This window comes from Anas platyrhynchos, chromosome 4 (genome assembly GCF_047663525.1).
Source record: "Anas platyrhynchos isolate ZD024472 breed Pekin duck chromosome 4, IASCAAS_PekinDuck_T2T, whole genome shotgun sequence".
Lineage (NCBI taxonomy): Eukaryota > Metazoa > Chordata > Aves > Anseriformes > Anatidae > Anas > Anas platyrhynchos.
The window spans coordinates 79,531,165-79,548,757 of record NC_092590.1 but is presented as its reverse complement, the minus strand read 5'-3'; the positions used below and the strand labels follow the sequence as shown (position 1 = coordinate 79,548,757).

The following is a 17,593-nucleotide window of genomic DNA, read 5'->3' as shown; positions in this document are numbered from 1 at the left end:
GGGAAGGGCCGCGGCGCGGTGCACGCCGGGACAGCGCCGCCCCTCCCAGGCTGCCCCGCGCGGGCCGGGCGGGTGGCGGCGGAAGATGGCGGCGGGCGGCGGGCGGCGCTGAGGCCCCGAGCGCGTGGGGATGGAGCCGGGCGCGGCGCCGGGCCCCGAGCGGCTCTTCGACTCGCACCGGTGAGCGCCGGGGGCAGCCGCGTGCCGCTGGGGCTCCGCCGCGGGGGCCGGGGGGCGCCCCTGGGCAGCCCGGCGGGAAGGGGCGGCCCGGGGGGGCGGGGGCCGGGCCGGGGGTCTCGCTGGGCCCCGTACGGTGCGCCCCGAGCGGGCGGCCGGGGGCGAAGCCGGGAGCGAGGCCGGAGGTGAGGCCGGGGGTGCCGCCGGGGGTGTCTCTCCATGACCCGGCCGTGCCACGGGCCGCCCTGGCGCCCTCCGGCTACGGGCGCTGCGCTGTGCCCCGCAGGTTGCCGACCGATGGGTTCCTGCTCCTGGCGCTGCTGCTCTACGCGCCCGTGGGGCTCTGCCTGCTCGTCCTCCGCCTCTTCATCGGTGTGCACGTCTTCCTGGTCAGCTGCATCCTGCCCGACAGCGTCGTGCGGCGGTGCGTGAGCCCGGGGGGAAGGGGGGCAGCGTGCGGGCACCCGGTGGGGCTGGGGGGGGTGCCCGGGCTGGGGGCCTGAGTCATGGAGGCTGGGCTCGGGCAGAGGTTTACAGGAGCTGTGCTTCAAGAACATTTTGTCCCAGGGACCTATAAAGGCGCCTTCCTGCCAAGATCAAAGCTGGCAATTGCTCTTGTGTGCTCAAGGTTCGATCTGGAGCACGTGGATCGCTGCATGTCCTGCCTGGAGGCTGCGTGGTTTGCTGCCCCGTGGTGTGTGCTGGCAGCTTCTGGCTCCAGCTGCAGCCCCCTAACAACTCCTGGCCCATACACCTGCCACACCGTCACCGTTTTGTACCAGTATATGTTTCCAAATCACATAAGTTCCTAGGTTCTTGTTCGTAGGGTGCTCTGAGACAGCTGTTGCTCAGACTGTGGGACTTGAGGAAACCTTTTTTCTCCGCTGTAGGTTTATTGTACGTGTGATGTGCTCAGTGCTGGGATTGTTTGTGCAGCAAAGCGATCCCCGGCTTCGGGACGCCAACGTGCAGGTGTACATTGCCAACCACGTGACACAATTCGATCACAACGTCATCAACCTCCTGACCTCATGTAACACGGTGAGCAACACAGAGCCAGGGCACGGTGGGTCTGGAAACATCTCTCTGCATGAGAAGTGCGCAGAGAGCTGTTTCAGAATTCAGGTATTGCCCTGAGCTTTTTGAGTTCTTGTGGGTTAACCTAGGATTGTTTGAGTCATGACTCTTTTTATTTCCTGAGGCTTGGTTTCATGCTTGCGTGACAAACTGAAACAAGGTGAGGGTAACAGGGGGGAGGGATTTTGTTGAGACTGGATATTTTCTAGCATCTGTATCTTTTCGTGGCCCTTGGAATAGGTGATGTCCAAAGCAGGGTTGGCTGTGGGCTTTTCTCACAGCGCTGGGTACCGTGTCTGGGTGCCGCCTGCCCTGCACGGGCAACAACAAGAGGAGCTGCGCCCAAGCAGTGTGCTCGGGTTGTGTTGGGCTGGCAGCTGTGTAACTTTCCCTGCATTCTTACAAAGTTTCCTGTGTATGGAGTTCCTGAATCTGTAGGCCTCAAATGTGTCTGGGAGTTAACTAGTATAATATGTCCTGAATGGCAGTAGATTGGGTCCTTACCTGGAGAAAAGTAACTCTTGGAAGCAGTGTATCCTTCGCCAAGCGTATTGGGAGCTCCTAGAGAAAACATGGGGAACGTGGCCGTCACCCAGGGCGGGGAGCAGTTTGTTTCTCAGGTGGATGGGATATGATCTGAACTGAGGATCGGGAATTAAAATTCCCAGGAAATGGGCCAGAGCTGCCACTGAAACCTGGTGGTAGCACATTCTCTGCTGCTAGCATTTTTAGCATATAGGTTGCTCCCTCAGCCCCCAGAGGCATTTTTACTAATAAGCAGAAGCTTCATCTCCCGTTATCACCTGAGAAAGTAGGCCTTGAAGGGAGGACAGGGTGTCATTTCTTCCTTGTTCTTATCTTTTCCCACAGCCTGCGTTGAATGGTGCTCCTGGCTTCATCTGCTGGTCACGGGGGTTCATGGAGTTGGGAGTGACAGGCAGCCGGGCAGAGCTGGTGGATTCCCTGAAGGCGTATTCATCACACAGAGAGAACCCGCCGCTGCTGCTCTTCCCCGAGGAGGCTGCCACCAACGGCCGGGCCGGCTTGCTCCGCTTCAGGTGCTAGGAACGAGTGCTCCTGCAGCACCTGTCTTTGGGGTTCTTTCAGCTTCGGGGTTCACTGGCAGCTGTCCTCTTCCTTTTCAGCTCTTGGCCGTTCTCAATCTTGGACGTGGTGCAGCCAGTTGCCCTACAGGTTCAGAGGCCTTTGATCACCGTGGTGAGTCTGGTGGTGCTGGGCAAGGAGGAGTTCTGGCAGCTGTGTCAGGGTGTCCGTGGTGTCGCTAACTTCGCTTCTGCTTTGAAGGCTGTGGGTAGCGCAGCCTGGCCTGGTTCCCTGTCATCCTGGGATGAGCTTCTCATGTTTGCAGTTTGCTTTTCAGCTGCCTTTTCTGGAGAACTTGAGCTAACTAAATCAACGTTCTTTTAGTTACGCTCAGTTTTGGTAGACATTCTTAGTGGCTTGGCTGTCTAACAATATGCTGTCTGGCTTCCATGACCATCGGTGTCTTACACCCTTTTGGTTAGTTCCCTTCTTTTAAAATGTTTTGAAAGAACTGCAGCCCCCCTAGAGACTGAGTGACGTACTGAAAGTTTTGCAAGGCTCTCCAAATCAGGTTCTTGAATTCATGTTTCCTAAGTGCAGATATGTAATGATGCAATGTTAGCTTCAGAAAAGTGGCAAAGTTCACAACGAGAGTACTAGTGCTGCTAAACTGACAGCAGTAAAACTGCTCTCATCTTATTTACAGTGAGATTTTGTTGATTTTCTTACTTCTTGATGTGGCTTATGGGCTTACTTGATTAAAACACCCGTTTTATGTTGGTTGGATGCTTTACTGGGTTTTCCATTTTCATCTTTTTAAGGTGGCAGGACGCACTAAATAGGTTTAAAGCCACTTGCCAGCAGGTCACAAAATGTCACTGCCCATAGCAAAACCTCAGCAGGCAGGTATTTTTCAAGTGAGATTCTGTTAGCCATTAGATCTTTGTCACATGCTATTTAGTGCTCCTGTGGACAGGAGCACGGTGTTGAGATTCTTGCTGGCACAATTTCCTTAGTGAATAACGAACAAGCTGGGTTACTGAGGCAATCCCAATATTACAAGTCTAACACAGCCGGTGGATGCACAAGAGGAGCAGCTGGTATAGTAAGGAAAAGGGTGTTAGCTGCACACGTGCAATGGTGACAACTGCTGCTACAGTAGTCTGCAAAGCTCTGGTAACCCTGCTGCTAAGAAAATGGGACTAGAGGGAGCTCAGGAAGGCTGTAAGCATGGTGCACAACCCACAGACCAGGATTTGAAGGCATCCAGCTTAATCAGCTTATCGGAGATAAGGCAGAGAGATTGAGGATAGCTGCTTGCACAGTGGAGAAGTTGCTTAAGAGTGAGAATTTTTTTTTTTTTTTTTGTCAAAACACAGCAGCAATCTGCTGAAAACACAGCTGCTGAAACTAGGTACTGTTAATACACAAGTTCAATTTGGGATTAAGATGTGGTTTTCTAACAGTGATGATACTTTAAATTTTTGAATGACTGCTCCAGTGAGGTGGGACAGATGCCCTGTCCTGGGTTGTTTGTGATGAATATGTTGTCTTGTTATGGTTTTGATCCCTCTAAGAAGTTCTGTGAAATGTGACAAGTTGTAGGGAAATCTTTAAATTTGTCTGTCCGTCTTCTTCCTTCATGAATGTTAGGGAGAACAACATGCACACAACTGCTTATTTGGTTGAAGGTGCTGCTTATAATCATTTCTTGGGTCAGACTTTTACCTTCAGAAGCGATGTAGTATTTTTTGTCCTTCATACAAACTGGCGAAGTAAATCCCAGTGGATTTCTGATGTCATTTTAAATCATCAGTAATTTCTCAGGACTGGAGATGGGATCCTTTGGATGGTTCGATCAGTGCTTTACAGAAAGCTTGCTTAGATACTTATCTGATACATAAGTATATAGGCACATGGACGCCAGTCTGAGCAAACGCCCAAGGCAGGGTTTAAGAAATAATTTTCTCTAGCTGCAGTTGGCTGGAACCTTGAAGGGAGGTGTCGCTCTGTGGCACACAGCAGTGTTACTCTGAAGACTGGCTCTTGGGATCAGTATAAGGCTTCTGATTTCAGGCTTCTTAAATCTCAAAACTGTTTACTCAGGAGATTAATTCTTTATTTTCCCCTTGCTGGCTGTGGTTTCTGAGCTTCTCTCATTTATAGCACCTTTTCCAGGCTGTTGAATAAACCAGGTGCAAGGCCTGTCTTGGTGCTATGATGCTTTGGTCCAGGATGAGGTCACAGGCAGAAGAAGCCAAGGGAGCTACGTTATGGGCTGTAGATTTTGAGGTGTTGTTTTCACCAGCTTGTGGAAAGTTTGGTCACCTGCAGGATAAAAGTAACCAACTACAGAAATCCTAGAAACAGCGTCCATTTGATAGCAAATTCATTAAAATCATTGAAAAGTTTAGGTTGGAAGGATTCTCTGGAGCTCTTCAGTTTGGCTGTGCGCTCACAGTCAGACCAGCTTCTGAGTCTGAGCAGGCTGGGAAGGGCGGAGAGCCCTCTGCTGCCGTGCACCTGTGACGCTGCTCAGCCACTCTCTTCTGGCAGGCATCGCGGTCCTTCTTAGGAAAAAGGTTATTTACTACTTTTCAGAAATAGGAAGACAGTAATGAATTACAGCTTGCATTTAATGATTTATCTTCAAAGAGAAGAGTCGTTCTTAAAACTCCACATTGCAAATGGAGAGAGAGAGCTTATGGGAGCTGAGGCATTACGCGGGCTGTTCCCATCAGCGTGTGATTCCCGTCGTGATTCTAAGGGAGCGTTAACAGGTCTTAAAGCATTGTCAGTCCTTTCTAAGGGCACGGTCCTGTAGAGAATGTGGGGATATTGAGGGAAAATCTTGCTGTCCTAGTGGGAGGAAAAGATGACTTGGAGCAGTGAAAACTGACTCTCTTGCTCTGCCTGGCAAGAACTAATGAAGGTGAATCTGCCCTGGGGCTTGCTCACTGTGCTCTGGGTTTGTCCTTCTCTCTTGCCCACTCATCTGCATCTCTGCCCACGTATCCGTCCCCCACTGCCAGGCCTTAGCTCTGCTCTGCCCGCCTGCTTCCCCGAGGGAGACCTGAGTAGCTCATGTTTTGTGGGCCATAACCTCATTGTGCTCTTTTCCCCAGAGTGTGGCTGACTCCTCCTGGATTACAGAGCTGCTCTGGACCTTCTTTGTTCCCTTCACAGTTTATCAAGTAAGGTACTATCTCTCTCTCTGTCTTGCATTTGGGGCAGGGTTTAGGGTGGGCAGAGAGCCTGACTTTTTGCAACTGTAGTAAGAGGTCTTCTGGCATGCACTAACGTGCACCCTCATTGTAGTATCACAGCATGGCTTTGTCCAGCATTATTGTTCTGTGCCAGGTCCTTCCAGCCAGTTTCTGAAGTGCAGAGGGCTCTCAATTCCTGCTCTCAGTTGGTGAAGGAGACGAGTCTCACGGGGCTTTTATTTCAAGTTTGCTGGGTATATTTTTGAAGTTAGATCCTCTGCTGTAATTCACCTCCGGGCTGCTCAGGGTGTCCCATGGGCGACACCCTGCAGGCAGCTCTGTCCTCTAGCATCTGTCTCTTCCCTGCAATACCTTGTGAATTGCAGAGGTTGTTCAGACACAGTCCAGGCTCACCTGGGCCCCCGACAGGTCTGATTAGCTTTGGTGTAATAAGGGTCTGGAGGCAGCTGAAGGGGCTTGGAGTTGAATTCTTTCCGGTGTGCACTTAGGGGTTGGGGTATTGCGGTAAAGAGCAGTCTTTAACGTTTCTTCAGTAAAGAAAAGCCAGCTGCATCGGGCTCGTGTCTTGCTGATGTGCTTTCTACTCCCATGTAAATGGCAGCATCTCCTCGTTTGGGGCCTTTCCGGGAACGTTATTAGGAGATAACTTGCATGTTCTGCTTGAGCGTTAAGATCAGATGAGCCGGTTTTGTCCTATGGGCCATGCCTTGCCCCTAATGCTAGTGGTAAAGCTTGACACTCGTCTCGTGGGAGGAGAGGTGGGGTGAGCAGGGAGAGCTGAGGTGGGGATTGCACCGTTGGTCCCGGATGGGGCTGGCTCCCCCAGCAACCCGTGAGGCAGTCAGCCCAGTGCTGTTGTCCCCATTCAGGTGGATGCCGTCTGTCCCCAGACGAGCTGAAGAACTGAGTGAGGATTTTGCGCTCCGAGTTCAGGAGGTAGGAGGATGACGTGGGAGAGGGATGTGTAGGGCTACTGCAATTTGGGATGGTCACAGAGGAGAGTGGGGTGTAAGGAGAGTTGCAAAGGGTGTTTCTGGATGGGTGTTATTTGTGATGGGGACTCTGGCCTGTATTTATCACCCCTTAATAATTATTCAGTTTCCATGGCCTACTTGCCATCCCCTGTTTATCCTTTCTGCCAGTTATCAAGGGTCTCCCTATGTAGCTCAAACCTCTCATGCTAAGATCTCCCCTTTCATAATATCACAAATCAAACAAACAGTGGTTGTTTCTCCACCTTTCCCTTTAGTGCTGGGTACATCATAACTCCTGTACCAAAGATCTCGAATCTCCATGTCAGCCTGTTTTGGCAGGATGATATTGCATACTCCTGGTCCTTCATGTGCTCCATGCAACACTGAAATGCATCACTGAGGACCTGGAGAAATCAATTCCCTGTCCTCTCCCCCCTCAGTGTGGCTCCAAGCAGGCCTGTACATCTGACACTCCCTGCAGGATGAGAGTGCCTGGGTGATGCATGTTGTGTGCCGTGTACATGTGACTCTTCTCTACATTTCTGCAGCTCTTGGCCATGGAGCTGGGTGTGGTATCCACACGGCTCACTGCAGCAGATAAAGCTGAACACATGAAGAGGCTGAGACACACGTCGCTTCTCCGCTTTGCCCCAGGTGGGTGTCCAGGCTGTGGAATGGCTGCTTAGGCTCTGCCTTTGGGGAAGCCTCAGACTGCTCTCGGTTACGGACGCGTGGTGGGAGAGGAGAAGAGGGGTGACATCCTCCAGGGGACGGGGGTAGCTGCGTGCTCTGGGCTGTGGGTGTCGCTAGCTGTAAGGAGAGGATCACCGCTCCTCAGCACAGATGTGGTGGTGGTGTGCAGGAGGTCCTGCTTGCTTACCACCCCCATACGTAGGGGCAGTGGAGCTGGTGCAACTTGAAGGCTGTGTACCTATAGGCTGCCTTCTTGTGCCCACTCTTCTTTCTCTTGCAGCCTCGAGCCAGCCTCTGGCAGCCAGGCCCAGGATGCCTTCCAGCCTGCCTGGAGTTGGGTCCTTTGCTCCTGAGGACGTGCGGATCACAGCAATGGCTCAGCGGGTCAAGGAGGTGCTGCCTCATGTGCCTCTGGATGTCATCAGGACAGACCTGGGTAAGCACAGGCCTAGGGTGTTAGCAGGAACAGATCACCTTCCATGCCACGTCTCCATGATACCTGAGAGCAGAAACCCTTGTCCCTGCTGCACTGTGGAGCATGATGGCAGCAAGAGCATGCTACAGTCCGGAAACTTGGCTTCCTATCTGACACATCCTCTGTGTTCCTACAGCCCAAACGAACTGTGTGGATACCACCATTGCCAACTTGCTGGAGGGGAGAGTGCCCTTCTTCCCTGAAAGTGAGGCTGGTGCAGACCTGCCTGCTCCGTCTACCTCCCAGGCTGCAGCTGCTTCTGGCATCCAGGGCTCCGTAGCTGTGCCTACTTCCAAGGTACTTTTGGTGGTTGTAATGCTTCCCCTGCTCTGATGGCTTGCAGCCAGAGCACAATGGCCTGTTTGGAACTAGCCATGATGTCAGGGGAACCGAGCACTTTAAATTGGAGACCAAACTGGCATGCTGGATGCTTACAGGGCCAATAAGGAGATTTCCTGGCTTTGACCGTCTCCTGATGACTCTTGTGTTTTCTGTTCCAGCCAGCTACAAAGCAATTCGCAAAGTCCCCGGTGGAGCGGCACCTGTCCTTGCAGGAGCGGAAGCGAGCGCTGTACGACTATGCCAGGAGGTGAGCATCGCCCCCCTGCCCCACCTGTCCCCAGGAGGGTATGCCCCAAGCAAGGCTCGGCCTTTGCTGCGCCAAGGGACCTGTTCTCTGGATCGAGGCGGGGTGGGGCTGGGGCAGTGAACCATGCTGAAGGACAGAGGAGGCCGGTGTTTGCCTGCTTCACCTCTTCCAAGCGTGTAGCCCATTGTTGTTCCTGGGAAACACCGGGTCTCCTGCACTGTCACCGGGCTTCTGGTTGTGGGGACTGGGTGGGATAGAAGTTGGTTGCCAGAAACACAGTTTCTGAGGAATGAGGCTTAGCAAAAAGAAAAAAAGGGGGGGGGATTTTGTTCTTTGGTGTAACATTTGACTGATAGAAGTCATTGTGAGACTATAGATTTCGTTGAAAATAGTATTGATGCTGTGGAATGCTCATTTTAGAAAAGAAGCTTGCTGTTTGGCAACAGGGATAGTGTAATCAATCTTAGCATAGCTGGAGAATACTAACAGAGAACAGGGAGGGAGTCTGACCTCTGTGCTTGGTCTGGATGAGGCAAGTACTGGGATGAGTGTCCAATTCTGGCGTGTGGTACTTTTTTTAGAAAAGATACTGAAAATTCAGGATAAGTTTGGAGAGGAGCCACAAAATAATACGAGGGGAAGTGAAGTCTGTTACGTTTACTGTAAATGAGATGGCTCACTGTGTGTAATTATCTTCCTGGGTGAAGGAATCAGGCTCTTTAATCTGGCAGAGAAAAGCAGAATCGTACCTAATGCTTAGAAGTTGTAGGCTTATTTCTGAGAAGGAAATCTGTAATCAGTGGAATAAGCTTCCAGCAGAACCAATGGTTTCTTGGTGGCTAGGTGTCTCCAGGTGAGCCTGGCTGACTCCTTAGCAGATGGTAGAGATAACAGCCTTTGGTTCAGGCCGGAGAGATAAAAGGCCAACTGCTACAAGGGGAGGTTCCTGATCAGTAGGGTCTTGCAGTAAAGGGGAGATTCTGTCTGGTGCCGAGTTCGGGTGTAGCACTGAGCTTTGCTCCAGAGTGCTCGTGAGCGGATTCTGAAGACTCGGGGATCAGTTTAACCGTGGAGATCCTATGGCTTTACGACACTGTCAGTTTCTCCCTACTAGGGCTAGTTGAGGAAATCCCGGTGGCTGCATGTTGAAGCTAGGCAAATTCCAAGTGCCCATATTGAAAGGGCTGGTCCCACACAACCGCGGGTAGCTCATTGTCAGCAGGAATTTAGAGGTCTGTTTTTCTGAAAGATCCCTTTAATTCAGGGCTCTTACAGTAGCCCTGTGGCTGCTCTAACAGAAGGTGGCTGTTCTGCAGAAGGTTACACTGCCTTTGGAGTTAGGGAGCTACAGAAGGGTTGGGGCAGGGGCCTCCGGAGGTCTCCTGTTCCTGGTGCCTGCTCAGGCTGCCTCACCTGGAGCCTGCCCAGGACCATGTCCAGGAAGGGGGGGGGCACAGCGGGAGCCGGGCGGGCAGCCGGGCGGAGGGGGAGGACGTGCGGCTGGGGCCCTGCGGATCCCCGAGGGCTCCCCGAGGGCTCCCCTGCCCAGCGCTGGTCTGCCCGTGCTGCTGCCGGGGCGGGCGGGGGGCGCTGCCCGGCGTTGTGCGGGGGTCCCGCGGTGCGACCCGCCCCGGGGCTGCCCCCGGCCCCCCGCCGGTTGCTGCGCGGAGCCTCCGGGCGGCGGGGGGGCTGCGGGCCGGGGCCGGTCCCGGGGGTCCCTGACCGCGCTTTCCCCGCAGGAGGTTCTCCGAGAAGCACGGCGCGGCGCGGGCCGGCGGCAGCCCCTGAGCGGAGCGGACGGGACCGGACCGGGACCGGGAGCGGCGGCGGCAGCGCGGGGCTGGGGGGCGCGGCCCGGCCCGGGAGGGGCTGATCCCGGCGCGGCGGGGCCGGGTGGCGGCAGCAGCAATAAAACGGCGCAGGAAGCAAACGGCGGCGTGCGGGGACGGGAGGGGCGGGGCCGGGGGCGGGGCGCGGGGCTCCGTGCAGCTCTGCACGCGCCGCGGCCGTCACCCGCCGCACGTAGGCGCCGCTTAAAGGGGCGATGCGGAGCGCGAGGCCGCCCTCAGCGCGGACCCAGCGGGTGGGACCCACAGGGCGGAGCCGGCGCCCTTTTAACGCGCGGGCTCCCGGTGCCGGTGGCTCTATTTACATGGGGGGGGCGTCACGTGACCGGCGGAGCCGCGGGGCCGGTGGCGGCGGGGGCTGAGCGCGGCGGGGACCCCGGGGCCATGGCGGACGGCGGTGCGCGGGGGGCGGCGGGCGGGGGGCGCGGCCCGGGGGGCGGGGGGGGTCCCGAGCCGGCGGGGTGGTCCCGAGCCCAGCGCGGGGGGTGCGGGCGGTCGGGAGGGGGGCGCGGGGCGGGTGCTGGGGGGCGCGGGTCGGGGCGGGGGGCGCCGGGCCGGGGGTGCCGGGCGGGGGTCCGGGCGCGGCGCTGACGGCTGCCCGCAGGCTCCTGGGTGCAGCTGCGGAGCGGCCCGGGGGGCGCCGACCCCGCGCCCTCCTCGTGCCACGCCGACGTGGAGCGGCTGCTGCTGGAGGCGCAGCTGGAGCCCGACGGCAGCGACGGGTGAGTGCCGGGCGGGCGGCGGGGCCGGGGCCGGGGGGCGCCCGGTGACCGGCGGGCTGTGTCCGCAGAGCCCCCACGGCGCCGAGCCCCCCGGCCCGCAGCGAGGAAGGAGCGGGGCGGGCGGGTGAGCGGCCCCCTCCCCGCGGCAGGGCCCCCCCGGGCCGCCCGCAGCCCCTGCCGGGGACGGAGCCGGCCGCCCGCGCCCAGCGGGACGCACCGGAGGACGCCGAGCGGACGGGGCGACGCCTGCCCACAGCCCTCGGCCGGGGCTGTGCCCGCTGCCCCGAGCAGCTGCCCGCGAGGTAAGGCCCGGCCGTGCCCCGCGCCCTCCCGCTGCGCCTGCCCCTCCTGCGCAGCCCCTAAGGCTCGCTCTTCCCAGGGACTTTGCCTTCGTGTGCTCCCCGCAGCCGGTGCTGTGGAGCCTGCCGGGAGGGGCGGTGGGCAGGAAGAAGAGGCTGTTCAGTTCCGAGCTGCTGCTGCTCTTCATCCCCTCGCTGCTGCTCAGCCACGTGCTGACGCTGGGACTGGGGTGAGTCTGCCAGGGCCAGAACCGACCCCCGGGTGCTGGCGGGGCGCAGCGCTGCTCTGCTGCTGGGGCCACTGGCTGCCCTGGCAGGAGGCTGTCGCCCTGGGAGGGGAGGAACTTGGAACTCTCCTGCTCCTCCTTGGGAGCTCTCCCACCGCTTTTCCCAGCAGCTGCAGTCATCTTTGTGGCTGCTGCCTTCACGCCTCACAGCCGGGCTCTCCCCAGGCAGGTTCCTTACAGTCTCTGTCTCCCATCAGGATCTACATTGGGAAGCGGCTGGCAGCCTCCTCAGCAAACCCGCTGTGAGGAGCCGGGCTCGGCGAGGGACAGGCGGCTCGGTCGCTCTGCTCAGCACGGAGGGAGCCCCGGTGCAGCCCCGCTGCTCACAGACGTCGTGTTGGTGGCACGAGACACCGTCTCTCCGTGCCCCTTCTTTACCCCGGCCTGGGGAGCCAGTCCGTGCCCTCCTTCGTAGCCAGGAACCCGCTGATGGCAGCTTCCTGCTGCAGGCAGCCCCGTCCCTCCCCGTCCCCTCGGTGTGGGTCTGGGTTCCTGCTGTTTAGTACAGAAGACTGTAAACGTGGCTCCTGAGCCTGCAACGCCAGGGGGAAATAAAAAGCCTGGTGCAGCTCCGCAGGCAGAGTGGCGAGCTGGTTGTCCCTGCGCGAGACCTGGCACAGCCCCGCTGCTGAGAACGGGAGCCCCAGCACGTGGGGCTGCTTTGGGCTCTCCTCGCCACGAGGCCCGGCTCTGGAGCACGGTGTGATGCTGGGGCCCTGGGGGCAGGGACGAGTGCTGCAATGTGCGTTGGGTTTTGATGAACACTGCAGGGCACCTGGCTGACAAGTGGGTCCTTTATTAGTGGGCTCATGGCTGCAGCCTGCCTGCAGCAGGGAGGCAGGGGCCGTGCCGCTGGCCGCAGCGGTGCTAGCTCAGCACAGGTGGGGTTGTGAGGCTGGATACCAGCAGGGGAGATGGCACTGCACAGGGTACGGCGCTGCCCAGGCTGTGCTCACCGACCTGGCTCCTGTGCGATCATGGCCAGGGCCAGAAGCCTCCATCCCAGTGCTGTGGGATGGGGGAGGCAGCAGAGGAAGGGTATGGGGGGGCTCAGCACAGGCTGGCAGGGAGCTTTCCGGCTCGCTCTGTGCCAGGGTGATGGTGGTGGTGGGATGGCAGTCCTCTTGGCAGCCTGCAGGCAAGGCACTGGGGGGCTGCGTGGGGGAGGCAGCAGGGCCGGGCCAGGTCTGAAGCAGAGCAGTGGTCGGGGGGTCCCAGCTGGGGTCCCAGGCCGAGGGCAGCAGCACCTTAGGGTGCACGGGGTGTCCCGGAGCCACACGGGTGCTTCTGGTGCGAGCGCTGTGGGAGAGGCAGGGGGGCGGCCGGGGCAGGGCCCCGTGCTCCAGCCCCCACGGGCAGGGTAGGGACGGCTCAGAGCTGTGACAGCCGCTTGGACTTCGGTGGCGGCGGCGGGGGCGACTTCAGCCCCCTGCTTCCATCCGCTGTTGGTGACGGCAGCGCCTGCGAGCAGAGGGGGTGGTTACGGGGGGCAGGGGCCGGGCTGGGCCGGGGCAGGGCCGTGCGGTACCTTCCCCCCGCTGGCAGCATCGCTCTGCTCCAGGAAGGCCTCGTACACCGTGGGGCTGATCCTGCGGGGCAGCGGCGGGGCCTTGCTCGCGCTCTTCACGCGGCCGCCGAAGCCCGTGGGGGACGGGGACAGCGCTGTGGAGGAAGGCAGGCTGGGGAGTGCGGCTGGCACAGCACCGGGGGGGCCCGGGCCTGCTCCGGGGGCCCTGGGCTGCCCGTGGCCACCCCCGGGAGCGAGGGCCCAGTGCTGAGGGGCTGGGGCTGCAGCTCCTGCTCTCAGGGGTTGGACGTCAACGGGGCTGTGGGGCTGGGGAGGTGCCCCCCGGCTGCAGGGGATGGGAAGGCTGCGGGGCTGGGGGTACCTGCGGGGCTGGGCTCGCGGCTCGGTGGCGGCTGTTTCCCATCGCAGCTGCCCAAGCTGCTCTCGCTCATGTTGCGGGACAGTCTCCGCTTGTCATCCTGGGGCAGGGAGAGGGGGCTCAGTGCCCGGGGGGCAGGACCACGGCCCAGGAGCGCAGGAGCCTCTGGCAGGGCACGATGCTCCCCAGCCCCCTGTCTGCAGGGCTCTGGGCCCCGCACGCCTCCAGCTCTGCCCCTGCTCCCCTCTGTCAGCCCAGAGCGAGCAGGGAGGCTGCAGGGCTGTGCTGGGCACCATCACCTTGGGCTCTGGCAGCTCCGGGACAGACAGGCGCGTCTCCTGCCGCCAGTACCCAAAGAAGGTGCTGGAGCGGTTCTCCTTGCGCTCGCTCCTGCGGTCCTCGCCCTCAGCAGTGCGCGGGGCAGGCTTTGGGGTCGGGGGTGCCTCCGTGCTGCAGAGAGACCGGGGTTGGTGAGCGGCCAGTGCAGGGGAGTGGGAGCGGGGCCGTGCTGCTCACCAGCCGGGCCACAACCAGGCACGGCCGCCCTGAGCCAGGCACCAGCGCCGACCCTGGCAGAGCTCAGCAGTGGGTGCTTGAGGTGGGACCAAGAGGGAGAGGCACGGATGGCTCAGGGACAGCGGTGTCCAGGTGAGCTGGGAGGGCTGCATGTGGTGTGTCTGCTCTGTGTCCTCCCGATGGGATGGGGGTGGCGTGGTGGGATGGGCCCCCAAGATGTGGCTCGGCATAAAGCACCGGGAAGGGAAGCTGGGTGGGCACTGCGCTGGGGCAGGAGGGAGGGAAGCGCGTGGTGCCCCGGGGAGTGGGAATGGCTCAGGGCTGTGGGGGTGGCAGGGGGTAAGGCAGGGCCACCAGCGTTCCTCCCCAACACCGCACTCGCCTGTCTCCAGCGTGGCTCAGCCGGTCCCAGTCTGGTCCCCAGGCTGCAGAGCGGGGTCGCCCACTTCGCCGGTCCTCGAAGGAGATCTGAGAGCGCCGGGGGACCGAGAGCCAGGAGGGGTGAGGCACGGAGCCTCTCGCCCTTCTCGCCCCTCCTGGTTGCTGTGCTACCCAGCGGCAGTCGTCCCTGCTCCCAGGGCAGGCAGAGCCCCTGTGCTCCCACACGCACGCTGCCCCCAGCCCCGCTGCTGCTGCAGCTGTGGCCTTATCGGGCCCAACCCACGGCCCCAAGACGTGGGGCACCTCCTGCAGCAAGCCCCTGCGGGTGCCACGCGCTGCCCTGGCACTCACCATCTCCCGCACGCCGTACTGGCTCTCCACCTTGGCCCGCAGCTGCACAAAGCACTGCTCCATGCGCTCGTGGAAGGGCCGCAAGTCCTCCGTCACCTTCCGCTTGTGGATCCGGATCCCCTCTGCCAACAGCGGGGTCTGCAGGAGAAGAGGGCGCGGGTCTGGCTGGGATCGTGGGGCTCCCCGGGCCAGGGCTGCTGGCGGGGTGCCACAGGCGGTACCTGCCAGGCGATCAGGTCCTTCAGCTTGTCGATGTTCCCCTGGTCCTCGGGGTGCTCCTTCAGGTATGACTCCTGGAAGAAGGCCTGCAGCGAGCCCCGCTCAGTCCCGCTGGTGGCTGCCACGGGCACAGGGTGGTGCTGGTGCCCTGTGCTCTGTCCCCACACCAAGAGCACCGGCCCGGGGCAGCACCCGCACGTCCTCAGTCCTCACCGTCTCATACTTGGCGAAGCCGCCCATGACGGCGGGGTCCACGATGCCGTTGAGCAGCATGGAAAGGGGGTTGACAGGCAGGCTGGGGTCGTTCTGGTGCCGGTTGATCTCACTCAGAATCTTCTCGTTTGTTTTCATCATGGTCTCGATGGCGTTCTCCAGCGGGGAGATGATGTTCTGTGCCCAGGGAAGGGGGGGTCAGCAGCTGCCTGGCCTGCAGCCTTGCCCTCCCCAGCCCCGGGGCTGCACATCTCACCCCGGGGGCCCCCAAGAAGCCCCTCGAGCCTCTGGCACTGAGCTGGTGGCCTGCAGGGACGCGCTGTGTGGGTCCCTGGCTCCGGGCTGCCTGCAGGGTTCTCACTGCAGGCGCGAGGCTGCAGCCCAGGTGGCAGCGTGGCAGGGGCAGCTCCGTGGGGAGGTTACGGAAACGTCGTTGGCACTGTGGGGGCCGCTGTGCAACAGCAGTGAGCACCCCGGGGACGCTGTGTGGCAGCACTTGTGCTGCTGGAGGGGGGCTCTGCAGCAGAGCGGTGCCACAGCCCAGATTGCGTGCTGCCTGCATTCACTGCCGCAGCACCCGGACCCCCTGGGCTTTGGGCTCCCCCCCCCCACTCTGACTGAGGGGTAAAAGCCACGAGTGGAGCCGCTGGCTGGGCAGGGGGCAGCCCGGGAAAGGGGTGCCTGGGGATGGCCCCACTCCCCTCGCAGCCCCCTCCTCACCGTGGTAGTGGTGGTCACCACGAACCAGCGCAGGATGCCAGGCAGGGGGTAGGCTGTCACGAAGGTCGTCCGCTCAATCCACATGTTCTGCGGGCAGGGCAGCAGTCACCGCACCGCCCCCCTCCCCGTCACCTCAGGGTGCCCCCGGCCACCCCACGGGGTGGGGGGCTCCCACACGGGGCTGCCGCCTTCCCCATCCCAGGACCAGAGCCCCCTGTCCCTCTGCATCCCCTTGAGACCTGGCTCCTCTCAGGGCCCCTGCAGCTCTGTCTTTCCCCCCGTCCTGGGGTCCCGGCAGCCCCTGGAAGCACTCACTGCAAATTCGTTGTCTGGATCCTTTGGGCCTTTCTTGAAGGGCCGCGAGTAGCTGAACTTCTGGACGTGGTTGGCCTTGTAGAAGCTGCAGAGGAGGGAAGGGACAGGGCACAGAGACGTGTGCAGGGGAAGACGTCCCCGTGGTGTCCCACACCAGGTGGTGAACCCGTCCCTGCTGGGGGACTCACTTGGTGATCTGCTCCGGGATGCTCCTGTCCTTGAACCGGACCTTGGCTTCCTCCACCGGCTGCACGGTGAAGCACTGGATGTCTGCGGGAGTGAAGGAGCCTCAAGGGCTGAGGGGCTGGGGCTGTAGGGGAGAGGGGATGGGGGGTGTGCGGGAGGTGCTGCGGGACCCGTGTGGGGATGAGGGCCCAGGGAGCCGCCCGCCCTGCCCGTGCCCACGCTGCCAGGATACACTGCCCCGGGGAGCCAGTGATGTCGGGGCCGGGCGGAGATGTGGTCTGCAGCTTCTCAGCGTTGGGGAAGGGGCTCAGCAGCCGCATCTCAAAGTCCTCCCGGCGCTCGTACTCCTTGCCCCGGTAAATGAAGACTTTGTTCTGTGGGAGGAAGGGCAGTCGGTCCCGGCACGCTGTGAGTGGGGCCGGGGGCCCTCCTGTGCTCGGGCTGCAGTGAGCGCCGATGTACACGGGCGGGTGCAAGTACCAGCAAGGCTGAGCCTCCAACCGAGGGGGAAACCCCTTCTTGGAAAGAAAATCCCCTAGCCCAACAGCTGGAGAAAAATGGAATTAAAGGGTAGCTGGCTCTGGCAGCTGGGGCTCTGGAGGGAAGCTCTTTGCTCAGGTGCACAGTGACCAGGTCTGCAGCCAGTGGATACAGAAACCCACCCAGGAGGCAGCAAGGAGACCTTGGAAATGGGGTTGACCTTGTGAAAAATGATGCAGCTCTTGCTGTGGCTGGAACAGCAGAGTAGCAAAATAAGCACCAACACTTCAGCTGGAAGAAGCGCACCAAGCACGCAAACTGGTGCCCAAGCAGACTAAAAAATGTAAGAAAAGTAAAAGGAGTGAATGGGGCTGAAACACTGCCTTGCTCTCACTGGGGGACGCTGGATGCCAGCACAGGGAAACAGAAGGGTGCTGAGCAAACCACTGCCTGAAGGCCTCCCATTCTCCCTAAACCTGTGCTGCTGGCAGGGACGTGGAGGGGCAGTGGGGATGCTCCAGGAGGTACCTGAATGCATTCACAGGGAGCACAGACATCTCTGCACCCCAGACAGGTACAGCACAAATCTGCCTGTGCGCCCAGGCAGTGTGGTGCAGACACAACTTCCCTGCGTGCTGCAGCCACGAGGTAGCGCAGGTACAGCTGCTGCAGGTGGAGCACCAGGACCAGCGCTCTGCGCAGAGATGGGCCAGCAGAGGTACAGCCCTGCGTGCCAAGGGCACTGCCCAGGGCCTTCTGTCATGTGCTAGTGAGAACCGCAGCTTTTCATGCCATGTGTTTCTTTCTAAGTGCTGCACCCCAAAGCAAGCTGGGGTGAGCTCCAAGGAGCTCCCGCTCACCTCATCCCTCAGGACCATGTCTCCATCCCCATCCCCATGTGCTGCCAGGCCTCCA

General features: G+C 60.1%; 2 protein-coding genes across 5 annotated transcripts in view; one reads left to right on the top strand and one right to left on the bottom strand.

The window, feature by feature from the left end:
• The first annotated feature begins 23 nt into the window (after nt 1-23).
• AUP1 (AUP1 lipid droplet regulating VLDL assembly factor) lies at nt 24-10,918 on the top strand. 3 transcript variants are annotated; one of them, XM_038178550.2, is made up of 14 exons: nt 24-180; nt 464-601; nt 1,068-1,218; nt 2,125-2,312; nt 2,400-2,472; nt 5,424-5,497; nt 6,395-6,461; nt 7,048-7,153; nt 7,473-7,628; nt 7,804-7,964; nt 8,168-8,256; nt 9,996-10,500; nt 10,708-10,825; nt 10,894-10,918. In XM_038178550.2, the coding sequence occupies exons 1-12, from the start codon at nt 131-133 to the stop codon at nt 10,042-10,044; spliced, it is 1,302 nt and encodes a 433-aa protein (XP_038034478.2). In that variant the 5' UTR covers nt 24-130; the 3' UTR covers nt 10,045-10,500; nt 10,708-10,825; nt 10,894-10,918. The 3 variants fall into 3 exon arrangements, with proteins under 3 accessions (XP_038034478.2, XP_038034480.2, XP_038034481.2); XM_038178552.2 differs by lacking the exon at nt 6,395-6,461 and having other exon boundaries at nt 5,424-5,492; XM_038178553.2 differs by lacking the exons at nt 5,424-5,497; nt 6,395-6,461.
• A 1,273-nt stretch (nt 10,919-12,191) lies between these two features.
• The window catches only part of LOC101803899 (dedicator of cytokinesis protein 2-like), a 65,031-nt gene continuing 59,629 nt past the window's right edge, over nt 12,192-17,593 (bottom strand). For both annotated transcript variants that reach the window (XM_072037993.1, XM_072037994.1), the window contains exons 42-53: nt 16,431-16,572; nt 16,201-16,282; nt 16,013-16,097; nt 15,698-15,784; nt 14,978-15,154; nt 14,767-14,850; nt 14,546-14,683; nt 14,196-14,281; nt 13,597-13,747; nt 13,301-13,397; nt 12,940-13,073; nt 12,192-12,872 (exon numbers count right to left, since the gene is read on the bottom strand). In XM_072037993.1, coding sequence (XP_071894094.1) covers nt 12,783-12,872; nt 12,940-13,073; nt 13,301-13,397; nt 13,597-13,747; nt 14,196-14,281; nt 14,546-14,683; nt 14,767-14,850; nt 14,978-15,154; nt 15,698-15,784; nt 16,013-16,097; nt 16,201-16,282; nt 16,431-16,572 — 1,353 coding nt within the window. In that variant the 3' untranslated portion in view covers nt 12,192-12,782. The remainder of the gene's footprint in view (nt 12,873-12,939; nt 13,074-13,300; nt 13,398-13,596; nt 13,748-14,195; nt 14,282-14,545; nt 14,684-14,766; nt 14,851-14,977; nt 15,155-15,697; nt 15,785-16,012; nt 16,098-16,200; nt 16,283-16,430; nt 16,573-17,593) is intronic.